Below are 19,178 nucleotides of genomic sequence, written 5' to 3' on the forward strand. Positions count from 1 at the left end.
AGCTTGAATAACTTTTTTAACAAGCTGATGAATGTAAATGATCTGTGAATATATGCATAGTCCATATATTTTATAAGGAGATCCGAAGGAATTATTTTACCTAATTAAAAACGTAATTTTTCTTCTGACTTAGAAGTGTACGTGCATGTGTACCTGTCTACATGTTTGTGTGCTTATGTATCCACATCCCAACTGCTTATTCAAATGTAGAAACCTTTTAAATGTTTTGAATTTATTTTAATTCTATAACTAGAAAGATAACAACCTCATATTTTTCCATGAACGTACAACATGGAGAGTGGTCATATTTCATTAGAAAGACAGAGCACGCTAGGGAATATCATTTATATTTCAGAAATGATTGAAATAAAGCAAATGACAGTATTAAGTTTCCATGAGAATTTCATGAAGTTTATTAATGATTCACTCTGAAACATGACACAGTGAAATAGGCCACAGGTATTTTATGAACAGGTATAAAAATATTGTTTTTTATGGTTTAGTGTGTTCATAGAAATTAGAAAAAAATGATTTTTTAAAGAAAGTTGTAATCGTATGAAATAACAGTAAGCCCAGAGCTACCTTGTAGGGGAGATGGGTGGCACAGAAATTTAATAAATAAATAGTCAAAAGACACTCCTTTCAAGGAAACCTGAACTTGACTGTCACAAGAAAATTGTCATTAGAAATAAGTTCACATTCTTGACAAAACTGACAAGTTGTTTTTGAATAAAAAAAGGAAAAATGTAGATGATTAAAAATATGGAAAGACAGGAATTAGTACTTATTCCATACATTTAATAATATTCTAGCAATTGAGAAACTGAAAGACCAACCCCCCCAAAAAAAAACCCTCCACCAATGGTGACTTTAAAAATAATACTGAGTCACTAAAAAAGTATTGCACAAACTACTTTTGAAATATAAAGGCTGGAGTGCAAAGAAAGGACAGTTCATATATTATGAAAATATATGTAGTCCTTAAGTATATCTTTGGATAAATTGTTCATTTATCAAACATCATTTGAAAAAAGACCAGTTGTTTTATTTAGCAAACTTTTTTTAAAAAAAAGGAAACTATGTATTATAATTCCTAAAGAACAATCATGAATTTTCTTCTATTTTACATGTTAAAAAGTTTATTTCATTAATCTCTGAATCACACCTGGATTTAATGGAAGTGAACTTGTTTTTACACTGTCCAGTTCACAGTAATCTAAATTTTCACACTGACAGTTCAATAAATTATGTGGACATATTACAATGCTTTTGTCATTCTATTTAATAAAATCATTTCGGAACAGATGAATGGACTACAATCTTTATAGAAATAGGGGTTTCTTTCTTTTGTTCCCTTTTAACAGGAAGAACTAATTCTGCTAACTAATAAAACTTTTTTTTTGCCTGCTAACCTTTCTCTTAAATAATACTAATTCTTGATCTGAAAAATAAAATGTAGAAAATTATTAACCAATAACATTAATGTACCTTTGGATAGATATATTAACTTTATCATCAGCTTAAGTCTCAGAAATGTCAGGTTTCACTTAAGCATAATGAAATCTGGATATAACTGATAAGGACTGAGCAATGACTCAGTAAACATAACAGTTGATGTTACTGCAAAAAGATTCAATCTGGTAATGGAAAATTGGACAGTATATTAACTTGCACTATAGATTTAATTGGATATATTCAATAGAATATAATGTCTATACATTCCACTACTTAAACAATTTATGCTAATTTAATTCTTATTAGTATTTTAGCAAAATATTATAGGATTCCAAATGAAGGCAGGATTCCTGCTTATTCTATCCTGGTTTCACTAATTCTCCAAGTGACACTTGAGACTTTTAAGAAGAGATTGGACTGCCATTTGTCAGAAATGGTGTAGGGTCTCCTGCTTGGGCAGCGGAGGGTTGGACTAGATGACCTACAAGATCCCTTCCAACTCTGATTATCTGTTATCTGTATCACAGAAATTGGCAGAAAGAAAAAGAGTACATTTCCCAACAATAAAATGTGAATGGATTCAATGGAAATTTTAATAATTTGATTTTTTTACTTATTATATTTCTAAACATTCTTTGTATTAAAATCTTTTTTGAGTAATAGTGGGGAAGAAAAATTCCTAATAAGCTATTAAGTAGCCATTTTCCCAATAAATTTTGACTTCATTTTTAAAAGAAACCACTAAACTTTTAGCCACTAGGTTATTACTTTTTAGTACTGATACTGAAGTAGAAGCAGAACTAATAATAGAAAGGAGCAGCTAATAGTGTGGGATAATTGTGGTGGATAGGAAGACTTTCTAAAAAAAACTGTCATTCAGGAAGAGCTGGTAATAAAGCATTCTCCTCTGACAGGTTTTGTAGTAGCATTCAACATGATGGCCCACTAACACTAAAACTCTGGATGTGGATTGCTTCTTAGTTTGATGTCCAATTGCATGAACCATGTTGTAAGGTTGGAGTGGATACACAGCTGCAACAGAAAGAAAGAAATATTTTAAGATAGTAATTGGTGGTATTTAACGGATTCAACAATCATGAAATACAACCTACACAATCCTTAAAAACTTTAATTACATATATTTGTATTCTTAAATGCTACCTTATTGTTCTGTAAGCAGGAACATTTGCTGCAAGCATACTTAAATAATTGTATTAAGATATGGAAAACTCATTTCCAAAGGAATCTCACTGTTACAAGTGGATTCCACTACTCAGAGGAATCTACTAAAACATTCCAATGTGATACAGACTATCTTTTTCAAAACAAAAACAAAAACAAAATACAACTTTAATATGGGTAAAGCAAAGCTTTTTGCTGTAAGTCAGAATCTCCTTCTGGAAGATAGCATTAAAACAAACAAAATTAGAAAACAGAAGAATACACAGTCTAAATTCACTTTATTGTAAATACAGTTTAAGATCGTTTTGTAAAAGCAATCAAGCCAGTTGCTTAGGGAAGTTGTAGCACAAGATGTGTTTGTCTGTGTCTGTCAATCAGTTCATTCCATTTTATTTTTCGTACAGGCATGTAGCACTTCACATATAGTAAGAAATACACACACGTATATAAACATAATATGACAAGCATCGTGTCTTTAAATAAGCTATTCCACCAATGACAACTTTTTAAACATGTTTGAGTTAGAGCTGCATGTTACAGGTTGCAAGAATAATCTTGAGGAAGAAGAGCCTCAGAAGGGTCAAATAAGAGAAATCTGAATCCAAAGCAGAAATACAATTTGAAACAATGTCTTAGACATATCTTACTAATATTAAAAGGTTTAATTAAAGAGTAGCAAGATCTTGCTCCTGATCCCATATCAAAGCTATGTTAGAACAATTAATCAGTGGAACAACTGGATACTATACTTAAAAAAAAATAGTAGGAAGTTTTCGACACTTTATAAAATGGTAAGCAAAAAATCCATCTGAAAGGTGTTTTTTTTCAAAACACCATTAGCTTGTTAAATAGTCATTAGTTTAATGAAAGAAAATTGCTATATAATAAAGTTCGACGTTTCTTACCAAGGAACATTTTCCAACACTTAAGTAAATAGGAAAACCTCTTTAATGTAATTTAATTTTCCTACAAAGTAATTCGCACTTATTAGATCTCAGCTTAATGAGGTTTTTAAATCATATTAGTTTTTTTATTTATTCCGGAGAATTTTAAATAGCTTACTGCAATACATTAAAATGATTTAAAGAATGATGCAGATATACCAATTATCGTCACTTGTAGTTACAGAAGTTAATAGAAATCAAATCAAATAATAATGAAAAATTGTGATAATGAAAATGAATATAAATAAAGGTAGTCCTCGATTTATGACAATTCAGCCCAAAATTTCTGTTGCTTAGCAAGGTCGTTAGGTAAGTTTTGTCCCATTTTACCACCTTTCTTGGCAGAATTGTTGATTGAACCACTGCAATTGTTCAGTTGGTAACACTTAGGGACTTAGGGTTAAAGAAATCTGGTTTCCCCATTGACTTTGCTTGTCAGAGGATCACAAAAGGTGATCACATGAACCCGGGACATTGCAAACGTCATAGCTTTGAGTCAGTTGCCAAGCACCTTATTTTGGTCACATGACTAGTGGGATATTGCAATGGTTGTGTGAAAAACAGGCATAAGTCACTTTTTTTCAGTGCCTTTGTAACTTTGAAAGGTCACTAAATGAATGGTTGTAAGTCGAGGACTACCCGTAAATAAATCAGTAACGGTAGAGGGATGAATATTAGACATTTGATTATGTCATAAATACTAAACCACAATGGATTAGTTAACTATGCTAATTAAAAACTAATAAACCCAAATCATGTCTTGACACCATATGTGAAACACACTATAGCATTGTGATGGAAACAAAATGAAAACATAGTCCCATACATGTATACTTAGATGTGATGCAAATCTAGAATTGTTTGCAATCTAAGATGTTTACTTTAATTTCAGTTAAACCAGTATGAATGTTTAGCCAAGAATTAAGTTCTGCTGATTTCCAAAGGTTTATATCACAAGTAATTTAATATAAAACTTGTACATTTGAGACATATCCAGAACTTTATTAAATTTCTAATCTTAGTGACTCTGGGCAATTTATCACAGCATAATAAAACCATATAAATACTTGGATAAAAGCATAGCTCAGAATTTACAATTATCATTATAAAAAATAGAAGAAATTGTAGAAGATATGTACCATTCAGATTTTTTTTCATAACTGAACTATGTAAAACATACATACATAAACTATGTAGAATGAGTCTAGTCCAGAAAAATACTTAATTTAAAATAGTGTGAATTAGATTTAAATTTAGATTAATGCAGAAAGGGGCAAATAGAATTAAAATGGTTATTACACAGCCAAAAAGTGTTAGTCTCCAAAATTACAATGAAAGCTTTTTCCATGGCAACTACAAGGCATAGTGAATGGAAAGATCAACTTCCACTATCCTATTGAATGGATCAGAATCTAGATCGATTTATATCTACTTTAAAATGTGTGCATCTAGGGCGAGAACTGTGGGTAGAACTCTGTATGAGGCTTGCAGAATAATATTGTTCTTCTTTTAACTTTAGCCTTTTCAAAATTTCTGAGAAATGTAGGGAACCCTAGGTGTATGGGAGAAAGAAACCAAGAAAATGGATTCTACCAAGAGAAGTGCACTATTTGGAATCTATCGATGCATAGAACAACTTTTTTTATTACATAAGTAATAATTGTAACTCTAAATTGTTAATTTACCATTTCTACAAGATAACAAAATATTGATCTCTCCACCTCTAATGCAGGAGTCATTGTTACAAATGTCTTATTTTAATATTAATTGAACTCATTCTAATTAGCCTTTATCATTTTAATAAGTGTTGATGGCTTCTGAAATAAAACAAAATCAGGATAGGGATAGTGGAAACCTAGCTTAATAAAAAGAACATGGAAACAACTGATTGCAAACCAATTATCAGCCAACAATATAATACAGAAAGCTAACACCATCTTAGCCGACATCAACACAATTTCCAAATTATGAAAAGAAATAATTACACTACATCTTGCTTTGCTTAGTCTTCGTCTTCAATATTCTAATTCTGGGCATTTATACTCTTGAATATACTCTATATTTAAAGAAAGACAACAAAGATTACCTGGTGACTAGAAATTAAAGCTATGGAAAAAAAATATTGAAGGACCTGAGCATGTTTGGAATTGAGAAAAGAAGATTTAGCAACGTTCAACAAATGCTTGAGAGGTTGTCTACAGAAGGTCAAAACTTGTTCTTTCTCAGTCCAGAAATCATGAATTTAAGTTTCCAGGAAGTCAGAACTGAATGTCAGAAAAAAAATTTTTAATAGTAACAGCTATTTGACAGTGGAATCAATTATAAAAATGAGGGGAGGACTTTCCTTTACAGGATATTTTCAAGCAGAAGCTAGCCTGTCACATATACGTTAATTTGTTTGATACAATGAAGAGGGGTTGGACTTAATAATGGCCTAGATGGCCTCTTCCAGCTCTATGATGCATTCAATAGGTGTTAGATGCTAGTAGTGATATGAACTGCATTAATTTACAATAGTCTGAAACTTCTGCTCATTTCAACAGTTATGTTAGTAGAAAGTACTGGATACATGTTTATAATTTTCAAATAAAACCATATTAACTTTACTATACTGTCTTGATAATACAATATGTGAAATTTGTATCAAATATTTTTATTAATTCCTCTTGGCAACAGGGCAAGGAGAATAATATTTCAAATGTTACACATTCCTAGTTCCTAGGAATTTCAAACTATAACCTCTACTGTTTCTAATTAACCATACAATATAAAGTGTAATAGAATCATCGTCCACAATAACTAGAACAGTTTACATTTGAAAAAGCTGTTATGCAGAACAGCTGGTACACATTTTATTGCACACACAGGAAATGAAATCAGGTTAAAACATCAGAAGTTTTCAAAGATTCTCAAAAAATTTATCACAGCAAAACTGAGTGTTCTTTAAAAAGTATTCAGGATGCTGCAAGGTTCAATTTTTGCTATTAAAGCTAACAATGGATATTTTAATATTTATCAATAGTGCTTACTATTTTTTATATCACTAGTAGGAAAACTCCATGAAAGCATTTTTTTATTTGGTAGGCTGGAATATGGAATATATATATACTGGGAAGTATGCACCATAGAATAAAGTAGATTTTACTTAAAGGTAAACTTAGTTAGTCAAGGTTTACGTATAATGCTAAGTTAAAGTAATATTTATTTATTCTTGGCTTAGAATGAAAATTGAATTCCTCCTAAAAAAATCTAAAGTTTTTTTTGTTATCAATCCAGAATTTGAAACCAAGGATGGGCTGTTGATGGTTTGCAAATCCTGGCTTATTTCAAGTGTGATTTAGTTAGATCTGAATCCTTGCTTATTCCTGGCTTATATTTGTGATCCTTGGGTAGTAGCATAAGTAGAAAAAAACCCAGAAGTTGTGAAAAAAGCCATTATTAATTTGTTCATCCCCAAGTGTTTTGATTTTCAAATCATTTAAACATTTTTTTTGCAAACAACCAGAATATAGGGCTATTTTCTTGTATCTATCTCTTCTTTTGCTTCTTCATTATCTTCTTCTTTCATCTGCCTTCACTCCCTTAGTGTAGATGAAGGACATTCTGACTTACTTCAACAATACTAGATTTTAGGTTACAAATTGATTAATCTGATTCTATCTTTTATGTTTTAATTTGAAAAAGATAGTCAAAAACCTAAAATTGGAGCAGGAATAGATAATGTGTGACTGCAAAAGATCTCTCTGGAAATCTCTTAATCATGTACAGCCCAAGAGGCAACCCTTTTTCAGTCTACCACTTTAACACGTTTGTCCCACTTCACCACTTAGCCTCCAATTCTCTTCCCCCCACCAAAAAAACCCCAAAAATACTGATGCTGTCGTATGATGACATAATTGGCTATGATCAATAATAAGAAGCATTCAAATGAAAAAAAAATTAAAGGAGTCCATCCATCCCCATTAAAAGAAATTCACCTACCCCTACTCCAAAATATGAGATGCCAATTACAATTTTTTTTGTAAAATCAACAATGTGTTAAAAGCACACACCTGTTGCCATGTGGCTTTCTGCAAAACCCACACTGCTTACTAGGTATCCAGAAAGTTTTGCTTTCACTGGGAGACAGGAGTTCTGTGCTCTCTCGTTTTACAGTAGAAATATTATCTGGGATAAACAGAGGTGGTTCATCAACTGAAAGACTTTTACTGCTTCTTCTCTGTCGAGGCTGAAGGTTCTTTTCTAACTTTCTAACTTTCATTTTCTCCTTTTCATCATCTTTTAAATAATCCACAAGTAATGACACAGAATCTTTTTTCCCACTTTCTTCCTTAATGCAATTATTTGTTTTAAGGTGATATTTCTGTGGCTGCTTCTGACTCTGTTGTGGTAACTGCCCTTGTTTAGAGCTAGCTGTTCCCAACACTAAATGTAAACCTTCTTTAGAACCAGCATGATGGCTGACAGATCTGTCATTCATTCTTTCTGTCATTATCTTCCGTACTTGAACTGATATTTGACCCCGGGGAATATTTTTCCCAACCTCATGGATTTGCTTCTTTAGAGGTATTCCAGAGTCACAGCTCTGAAATCTTGTATCTTTATCTGAATGTTGTTTCTTAACTTTAATTATTTTCTGACAATGCTGAATGTTTCCTTGCTCCTCTATGTGACGTTTCAGACTTACTGAAGACTGACCACGAGGACTTGGAAGAACATGAATTTTACTGTGTGTGTCCTGGCCTACAATAGTCAATTTCTGTTGTGTGACTATAGTTTTATTTTGTTTAGTCTTGGTATTTTTGGACTTTGTCTTTTTTAGATATTTTAATGGAACACCAGATTGCCCATCTTCCTGCAATCCTGAACTCTCAACCTCTCTCATTTTTACACTTTCAGGCTCTTGATATACTGGTTGGGTTGGAATATCTTGAATAATGTTATCTTCCAAAGTATTTGCTTCTAATTTGATAGAATTTGTACCATCATCTTTTAAATTAGTCTGTTCAAATTCCATGCTATTTAGAGGAAGATTGTCTTTCAAATCTGCCTTTACTAGGTTATCTGAAGGTTCTTGCTTTTCTTCTTTTTGCAAATTAGCATTATGAGCAATATCACCACTAGCCTTTAAATCTAAATTGCATTCAGCCTTTCTGACCACAAAATTAGACTGAACTGTAAGGTCTTCCTGAATTTTACTCGAATTTTCACAAGTTTTGGAAACAAGCAGAGTATCACTCGTCCCAGTTTCCTTGTTTTGATCTTCTATTTCAGTTCTGTTCTGTTCTTTCTCAGTCTTATGGTTTGCCTTTTCTGATGAAGATATTTCAGGTGTATATTTCATTACTTCATCACCTTCCTCTTTAAGGCTATTACTATCTGTAACTTTACCCGCCTCCACAAAAGCAGATGATGTTGACTCTGTTCCAATGGTAGCATCATAATGTTCTGTAACAGCCTGTGCTCCATTTTCCACTTCTTTACATAAGGTAATAGAATCTGGCAAGTTAGAAGAGTTTCCTGTTTCATGACATACTTTGACTTTTGGCTCAGTGGGAATTTCATGCTCATTATCTGCTTCAGTGCTTTCTGATTCTGCACAAGATGGAACCCATTCTGAATTGCCTGAAGATGATGGTGGGATTTCTTCTAACTGGGAACTGTCATTACTTGGCTCAGTCTTTTTTAATTGTTCTGGTGCATTACTGTTATTAGTATCCTGTTTAGCCTGTCCTTTATCGTGTTGTTTCAGTCCTCCCTTCTGAGCTGGTCCAGACTTTACAGTTTTCTTCGTGGGAACAGAAGATGAAGAATTTGAACGTTTAGCTAGTGTGCTCTGCCGCAGACTTCGTATTGGCTCTATTAAAAAAAGTTATATTAGTGTTATTTATACCAATAAAGACACAACATACACTAAAACAGGTTGATTTATATGTAATTTAACACAATAAACACAAAAGATAGTAAGCTTATCCTCAATATCTATTCAGGTCAAGTGGATTATGAATTGTTCTGTTCATCAAAATATAAGCACATTATTGCAAGCAAACACTAAATTATGTTCTTTAAGTGGTTTGATCATGGAAACAGGAACTCTACAAAATACATTTAAAAAACTACCTTGGTTCATTAAACGTGGAGACTTTCTTGGCGATTTGGTTGAAGTTCCATCCATTTGGTCCCTCAATTTCCTGTTGGATGACAGATCACCTTCATCAATGGTACTGTGAGGAGTTTCCTTAACTCTGTCATCCATAATATCATCAAGTCCAACAGCTAAAAAAAATGAAAAAAATCCTAAATCTTAAAAAGATTTTTATTAAGCCTACAATATCATGAAAGATGTGAAACATAAAGAAAGCAATGGCAATGGGAAAGGGGTAGGATGGGGAGGGGAGAAGAAAGAGATAAATAAGATTAAATGCATGTGTAGAAAATGAGATGTACAAGTTTCCCACAAAGCAGATAAAACAAGTGGTCATCCAGAGCAGTATTATTTCTCAAACATGGTCCTTTAGAAAGAGTCATAGCCATTTTTAGTGGACTCACATTTTATTGATTTGCCACAGGAAGTTCTCAGTCCTTAAAGGATCAGCTGTCCCCTCACTGTCCCTTCCCACCTAAGAGAAAGAGAATTTAATAATGGAAAGAGCTGATCCAAAAGTGACAATTTCTTTTATCTATATAGTTTTAATAGTTTATTTGTAGATGCTAGATATAGAACATGATAGTCTGGCAACTATTAATAAGTGTTTCACCTGCTAAAAATCTAGCCAAAATCTAAAGGCTACAGTATAAAGTTTGTAATGTTATGTACATCTCATTAAATGTAATGAGATTTTCATGCAAACATACTTCTTAGAATTTGTTACTGTATATTAAAATAGTGTATGCAGGTATGTATGAATCTATATGTTTACTTATTTTACAAAATGTTGCACAACACATTCAATAAATGAAAACCTACTAGAAATGTCTATGTTCAGAAAACAGGAATTATTATACTGATTTTCCATTACAAAACTCAGTTTCCTTTCATTCAGTGTCTGATAATGGGTGTTGATTCAATTTAGAGATTTACTGTTTCTGTCACTGATACAAAAAATATTTAATACTAGCCAAGAAGAATTTAAAATTTACATTATTATTAAATATATATAATAAATATTAGCCAAAAAAGGAGTATTTTCTTCCAAGGCTGTGCAATGACTATGAAAAAGGGTGACTCGATGTACACAGGAGTGGAGATGAAGCCCACGTTATTAAAGGATGCTGACATGGTTGCTTTGTAAGTTATTCCTGCCAAAGAGGCTGTGCATATATTTCTTTCTAAGAACTTGCATAGCCTTACTCATGGCAGGTTGTCTAGGATCTGTTTTAAGATTTCTAATAAAAGTAGCTTGCTCTTCTTATTAGTTACAATAGCCATGGGTTACTTCTATTGCCACTTAAAAATCTTAGTTAATGATAGGCCAAAATGTAGCTTTTCATAGTAATCTCATTAAAATTCAATTACCATAATTATCATAGCCAAGGTTTGTTTCATTGGCAATATAAGGACTCCCTCCATCTTTTTATGAAAAGCAATAATGAGAAATTAAAATATAACATGATCCTAAATTTAACCCTAATGCACCTTATTCCAAACCTCCACCTAGTCTGATGAAAAGACACCAGTGAGCACCTATCATTGATTTCCTAACAATTACAAATCTAACGTTATACAATATGAATTTCAAGGGAAATTAGAGAAATTTACAAAAAGCAATAAGAATCATAAATAAGATACAATATGATTAAAAAGCAAACAACAAAACAATAAAATAGTTTAACAAGAGTAAATTACAATTTGTTTTATAAATTGTTTTGATATTTTTAAATCAAGTAATTGCTAAGGCCCTGCTAAGGAACATATCTTCAGATTTGGATTGATTTATATGTTGTCTCCATTACCAAAGTAACTCTAAGTGAAAACAATAATAAAAGCAATAGAAATAATAAATACATAACGCTACATCACTATACATCAGAGAGGACATCCAACAAAATGGATTAAACATCAGGATAGACCACCAAAGAACTGTTACACTGCAAACCATGTTGAAACTTTATAAATGCCCAATGGTGTCAGAACCATCTATCTCAGGAAAAGCACTGTTCCATAAGGCAGACATAACTACAAAGGAGACCTCCTAGGTTTCATAAGGTGACAGTGCCTTAAAGCTAGGACAGTGATGGCTAATCTTTTTGTTGTCGCGTGCCAAAAGTGCCCATGTGCACACGTGCTCCCTGCGCACATAACCCCGTGCGCCTCTCCCAGATGTGCCCCGCCTCCACACATGCTTGGCAGATATCCAACAACCAACTGGCTGGCAGGAGGCACATGCTCATGTGCAGTGGATCTGATCTGGGGTGATGGCTCACGTGCCAGCAGTGATGGCTCTGAGTGCCACTTCCAGCACGCGTGCCATAGATTCACCATCACGGAGCTAGGACATAAGAGTGCACTAACTGCATCTGAACTTTTCAGTTGGACAGAAAAGATAGGAGTAAGAAAGTCCTGAAGATAAACCAATGTAAGGCTTTATGTTAGATTGTACTTGAAATATTTCTGATAACCAGTACAATTTATGGATCAGAGATGTTAAATGGTAAAATGAGGGACCTCCTTAACTGCTTGCGCAGCCATGTTCTGGAGTAACTGTAGCTTCCATATGGTCTTCAAAGGTAACTATCTTGACTTCACTACAATAGCTGAAATAGGAGATAACTAGAATATCAGTGATGTGAGACCATCCTGATCCATGGTTGGTGCACAGGATATATTTGTGCAAGGGCCCTCATGGCAATAGCGGTCACTGCTTTCTAAGCAGGAATCAAATGTTCAAAGGATGTGACATATAGTCCAGCTTCCCTTTATTGTCCGACAGAAAGATGTTTTCATATACAAAGTTTTACATGACTTCCCCCCACGCCCCACTGAAGTTCATGGGATTTACTCCTGCTAGAAGTTTTGAATAACGCACTAAGATCTGCAACTATATAAATCTGAAATCTCAAATAGGATGAAATTGGTCACATATGGCCAATATAAGTAAAAACTGACGAGCCACTTTTGAAAAATATTGTCAAGAAAATTGCGGGAACTAGCCCATTCAGTCACCAGAAGTCAAAAACTGAATTGAAGACATGCATACATATTAAAACACACATCGAAAAAAGAATTAAAATAAATACTGTAGCTAGTTACTTCCCTGGGATAAATACTTCTAGACAATTAACTTCCAAAGCCCAGTGTTTAACCTTTTCAGTATCATATAAATATATGTGTGTTACTAAAATTCTGAGTAAATATAATATATATTTTATATAGTTATAACAGAGTGAATTTGACACTCCTGATTTCTCACCATAGGCCATTCTATTCAGAATGCATTGCCAATAACGCTAGCTGTCATTTATTATTGTATACATTTTAATGCTTCTTAAAATAGAAATGATTTAAAATGGAAACAATGCAATCAATCTTCCAAAAAGCAGACATCATTTAAGTCATTTCAGCTTCAATTAGTTATATTAAAACTTCATATATATTTATTATGCCACAAAGAAGAAACAACAAAATGATTAAGGCAGCAAAGCAAAATAGAAATTAAATAGGCACCAACTGTATTCAAAAAAGACTATAAATTTCTGCATATGTAAATGATAAATCTAAATTCAAGTTGTAGTAGAGATAAAAGAATTAGATCTATTGACCTTGCTAAGGAAAACCCTCGATTTGCTTTCTCCATTCCTGGATTTTTTCCATTCTAGTCTGCTAATTATAAATATGATATAACATAGAAATTGCCTGCCATTGCCTTCCTTGCCTCTGAATTTTATTGTTTAAGGCTGGAGACAAAGAAGCAGTGTTGCATAATGGTTCAAGTGCTGGATTGGAACCAGGAAGATCTCTATTCTATCCACTCTCTCCCAGGAAAATTCACTGATGATTTTAGGCCAGACATTCTCTTTCAGGTCAATCTGTCCCATAGATTTGTTGTTGTAAAATAAAAAATAATGCGGTAATGCTATGAATGTTGCCTTAAGCTCCTAAATGAAAAGGTAGTCCGTTAATTGAATCAATAACACCCTGCTTTTATTGACCTTGTATTATTAGCCACTTTGGAAGCATTTTAGGATGAAAGAGTGTAAACATTCTATTTGATGTGTATTTATATTATTTGATGTGTATTCATATTATATGCATGAATATGTAATGCAACAAAACAAACACATAACAATTTTGAAATAGTCAAATGAAGGGCAAGCACTAAATGATGAAAAACTATAAAAATGTATGATTTTTACTTATCTAAAAATTAGCTGCAGAAAAGGGAACTTAGGTATGACTCACAATCAATTTTATACAGATTCTAAATGAGCTTATTTGTATTATTCTTAGGAGCAAATGAACAAACAGCAAAATAGAATTGCTGATAAATTACTTGGTAATAACTTATTTATTGCCATAGTCCAGAAACTAAACACAATGATATTTCAAGTGAAAAGACAGAAGTATTATGAAGTGAAAGCTAATATTCAGTTAAAATTCATTCAATAAATTCTTATTTTAAATCACTGCAATATAAAAAGCTCAAACCACATCATTTAAAATAACTTAAATGTTATTCAAATAAAGAAAACTTGGAAAAGCAAAAAAAAAACCTATCAAATTAAATGCAAACAATTAAGGTAAGCCGGGAAGAACTAGATAGGGCCAAAACCCCTTTTGATCTTTATCTAATTTGCATTAATTTATTCCCTCAGACTGATTCACTTCCAATCCTCTTGATACTGATTTTTCAAATGATATCTGCAGAGTACCTCAGGAACTAAAATATATGCTTGGACTAATTTCTGCTTGAAATCTTGGAGATACTTGGGCAGTCAGTGTTAATACTGTGTTAAATAAACCAATGGTCTGATCTAACATAGCTTTTTTCCATACAGTAGGCATATCCATCACATTTAATAAGACTTCTCAACATCTTTATCTAAAAAATAAATCCCACACCTATTATAATTTCTTTTGGAAGGTCTCCTTAGTTTCAAAAATAATTCTGAAATGCAGTATAAGATATTGCTCTTTAAGGAAAATATTTCAATGGGCATAGTTATACTACCAGGAGCTGAGAGGAAAGGTTAAGAAAGGAATGGGGAACAACTTAACAGATGAGAAAAATTATTTCTTCCTCAAAGCAAATGCAGAAGAGTCAGTGGACGAATTCTTTTACATCCCGATACAGCATGCCTTAAGGGTTGCAGTGGCTCAGTGACTAAGACACTGAGCTTGTCGATCACAAAGGTCGGCAGTTCGGTGCTACAAATCCCTAGCATAACGGAGTTAGCTCCCGTTACTTGTTCCAGCTTCTGCCAACCTAGCAGTTCAAAAGCATGTAGAAATGCAAGTAGAAAAATAGGGACCATTTTGGTGTGAAGGTAACAGTGTTCCATGCGCCTTCGGCATTTGGTCATGCCAGCCACGTGACCATGGAGTCATCTTCAGACAGCGCTGGCTCTTCAGCTTTGTAACACTGCCCCCTATAGCTGGAAACAACTAGCAAGTATGTGTGAGAGGAACCTTTACCTTATAGCTTGTATTATTATGCTTCCTCATTAATGAAACAAATATCTAAAGTCCTGATGTATACATATACATACATAAATAGATATATACATACACACACAATTATTTTGGATGGGATATTGTATTCTATACAATTATATAATTATATATTATACCGTCTTCTATACCAGTGCTCACCAACCGGTGAGCTGCGGCCCACTGGTGGACCATGAGAAAATTTTGGTGGGCCACAGAGAAATCTCACCCCCAGAGCACCCCCCCAAAGCAATTAATCCAGGCTGTGCAGAAACACAAAGATGCGCTGCCCACATGGCCCGCAGGAACCCTCCCTGCCCACTCATTCCTTAACTAGCACACTTGCCTGCTAAATTGCTATTTTTCCTTTTTCTGACCATCATCTGTTCTGCTGTGCGGGAGATTTAGATTAGCTAGGAAGCAGGAAATGGTTGGATTTCTTGCTTTCTAGCTAGTCTTTAGATCTTCGGCTCTGCTTTTAAGCACAGCCGAACCTCCCTTAGGACTGAAGGTTCTATTATTCAGTGCAGACTCACAACAAGCAAATTTGAGAGACTGAGCTAGCCGATGGCAGATAGATAGATAGATAGATCACTGAATGATTCTGTGAACAACTCAATCTGCCTGCCTGCTTTGCCTGATTCTGGGTAGAAAAAATTGCTCTTTATTTTATAAAAAATTCAGTATTTACATACATGGTGTTGTGAGTTAATTTTGTGAGTTTGCTTGCAAGCAAATTTTATGTGACAGACTGAGCTAGCCGATGGCAGATAGATAAATCTCTGAATGAATCTGTGATTCTGTGAGCAACTCAATCTGCCTGCCTGCTTTTGGGTAAAAGTTGCTCTTTTTTTTATAAAAAATTCAATATTTATATAAATATTTATAATATTTACATACAAACCATGCCTAGCCAGTCACATGACCACCAAGCTACACCCACAAATTAGGCCATGCCCACAGAACCAGTTAGTGGTCCCTGGGATTTAAAATTATGAGTTTGGTGGTCCCTGAGATCCAAAATGTTGGCAACCCCTGTTCTATACAATTGTTACAATTGTTTTGTTTTTTATTATTTATTATAAAATAGTAATTTAAGGGAAAGCCTTACCAATTCTGCGAATAATGCTAGGTTTTCAATGATTACTGCAATGCTCATAAAACTTAACAGTGTTCAGAGACTTACTAAGTTTGGGACCTTGAGTAAAGTTAGCATTTATTTATTTAATGTAAGATGCGATTTTTTAATATATTTCTCTTCAATTTCAAAATGAGGTGTGCTGTAAGGAAATGGCCACTCCTGTTTGAGAATTCAGATCTTAGGAACACATAGCTGGTTGGAAGAATCACTGAATCATGAGCAACTTTCTCGTATCTTGTTCATTCAGTTTGAATAACAGAATCTAAAATACAGTTAAGAAATACTTGTTTTAACAAAATGGAGGCATCTATGCTGTTGCAATTCCAAAAATCTAGACATTTTTGTTTCAATATAATAGTTCATAGCTAATTATATGTAACATATATGGTGCATGCTTTAAGCATCTACATTCACTTCCCCCTCCTCAAGAGTTTCAAAAGTCAACAGAAAAATTAGAACTTTAGCCGAAGGTATGCCAGACACCTATTCTCATCTGAAGTACTCAAAAATTTAAGTCACTGCCAGTCTATTCTTGATGATCAACCAATTCAACATCCAAGTCTTTATTACAATTTTTTTTACAAAATTGCCATTGTTAATGAAAAAAAAAGATAATGTAGCTATTATTTTCCAAGACTATTCTAAAAGTTCTATGATTTCAGTATAATTTATTTTTAAGAGGATTTTACCACAACTTATGTACTGTTACATTAACTTAATACTAAGTGTACTATTACATCTCAGTGGTCACTGCAGATAACTGAGACTAAAATAATTATCCATGCTAGCTATTCAACATTGTGTTCATCAGAGAATTCAAAATCTAGATCTTGCTATTTTCAAGAAAGTGATAATTAAAATCTATCCTAGATATAGGATAACATTTTTTTCTAGATTCAATTACCCCAATCCTACAAAATTTTATTCAGAGGTAAATATAATAACGTTCAAAGAAGACCCTTCCTAGATATGGTATACGTGGGTGGCATTCTTAACTATTAGCAAAGTGAAGTAATTAACTGCATTACTATAGATAAGGATTGGTTTAAGCTGCTCTTTAGAACAAGTCTATCACATCTTCAAAATCATTTCTTTCACTGGCTTAAGATACAAATGGATGTTTGTACTCTTTCATAACCAACCTCTTCTACATTTCAAATTATATGTATAATGGAATTATTATTTTTACTATTTTTTCAAGAAACAAAAAGGGACTAAGATTTGACAAGCCATAGCAATGACATGGGATGAAAGCACACACAATAGCTAGAAAGACAGAGGGGAAGTGATACAGAATGTTTAAGAGTTGTGACATATGCCAATTTAAATTGCTTATACAATCTAAGGATCAATATTGAAACTCAAGCATGACCATATATCAAATCAATGTCTTATTAACTTCTTACAGAAGGTCAATATAACTATTTTATATTGATAGCTATTCAGTAAAAAACACGCTCCGATTAAGAGGATCACTTTATAGCAAAGGTCTAAAGGTCATCTTAAAAAACCTTCTGTGCTAAGGTGCAACAATTAAATTCTCTTTAAAAAACCTTCCAAAGTTACAACCTATTCTGCAGCACTACAACCCATTAGGTCTATGGTTTTTACAACTGATCAAACTCTTATTCTGCATTGCTTTTGATGCTCCCACTCCATAAATATCTCTGCAGAATGTAGATCTATCTAGACACAGATCTGTGATGGGTCGAAGGAAATTTCAATTGTAGAAGTGAAAGTTTGCTTATATTATATAGACTTTTCTTGACTTTTTAAACAAGATTCCACAGATTCCTTAGTTATATTAGAATATATTATTCTGAGTCCTGGTGGTGCAGTGGTTAGAATGCAGTATTGCAGGCTAATTCTGCTGACTGCCAATTGCCGGCAGTTCAAGTCTCACTGGCTCAAGGTTAACTCAAACTTCCATCTTTCCGAGGTCGGTAAAATGAGAACCCAGATTGTTGGCGGCAATATGCTGACTGTAAACTGCTTAGAGAGGGCTGTAAAGCAGTAAAAAAGTCTAAATGCTATTGTTATTATAATATATTTTAAAGTGAAGAGTATAGGCACACCAGTGTCTTAATAGAAAAAATAGTCTGTAGCAACATGCCTCTCCATTATTCTTTTTAAAGATTTTTAAAATAGAATTTTCAAGTGAATTCAGGGACAACGGGCAATTTAATATTTTGCTCTATGCTATAAAGCAGAGCAGAAAGAAAAATGTATTTTCAAACCAAAAAAGGGGAGAACACTACAATACTGCTCTATTTAAAAGTGTAGACTTGAAAATATTAAGAGTTACCTGTAGAACAAGGCATCTGGAAATTGGGATCAGTGCTATCCAAAACAGGCAAACAGAACTGAGCACTTGCAGATCCTAGCATAGGGTCCTTATCACTGAGCATGTTCTTCAGCGAATCCTCTAAGACATTTTGACTTGTACTAAAATCCTCACAGACTTCATTCTCCAGGTTGGATCCTAGAAATAGGGCATCATCTAAGTGTTCAGTAGGAATTAAATGATTAAATGTATCAACTATATCCATGAAGGCTCCTGTGTGTCTTTAATCCCTATAGAAAGACAAGAAAAATACCATAAGAAAAATAAACTATGGATTAGAAATTATCTAGAAATATCAAATTTGATGTGGCTTATCACTGTCTTATATAACTCACTGTAAATTGTTTCTATTTGAAAAATTAAATTAAAATTTTAAAAAATTCAACAAGAAATTTATTATTTTTTTGTAGATTTGATGAATTTCAAATTAAAGGACAAACCAGAGATTTAGGAACTCTAGTCACT

General features: G+C 33.2%; 1 protein-coding gene across 11 annotated transcripts in view; it reads right to left on the reverse strand.

Moving 5' to 3' along the window:
• PHF3 (PHD finger protein 3) overlaps nucleotides 1–19,178 on the reverse strand; it is a 73,987-nt gene that overhangs the window by 27,091 nt on the left and 27,718 nt on the right. For 2 of the 11 annotated variants that reach the window (XM_087915840.1, XM_087915836.1), the window contains 4 exons: nucleotides 18,675–18,943; nucleotides 10,131–10,201; nucleotides 9,702–9,857; nucleotides 7,634–9,440 (listed from right to left, as the gene is read on the reverse strand). The exons of 1 other annotated variant lie outside the window; for it this stretch is intronic. In XM_087915840.1, the coding sequence (XP_087771966.1) occupies nucleotides 7,634–9,440; nucleotides 9,702–9,837 (1,943 nt within the window). In that variant the 5' untranslated portion in view covers nucleotides 9,838–9,857; nucleotides 10,131–10,201; nucleotides 18,675–18,943. The remainder of the gene's footprint in view (nucleotides 1–7,633; nucleotides 9,441–9,701; nucleotides 9,858–10,130; nucleotides 10,202–18,674; nucleotides 18,944–19,178) is intronic. 8 more of the 11 variants (XM_087915827.1, XM_087915819.1, XM_087915845.1 and 5 more) reach the window with 7 other exon arrangements.

Source organism: Pseudonaja textilis, chromosome 1 (assembly GCF_049901715.1).
Source record: "Pseudonaja textilis isolate UNSWEBS1 chromosome 1, rPseTex1.2, whole genome shotgun sequence".
Classification (NCBI taxonomy): domain Eukaryota; kingdom Metazoa; phylum Chordata; class Lepidosauria; order Squamata; family Elapidae; genus Pseudonaja; species Pseudonaja textilis.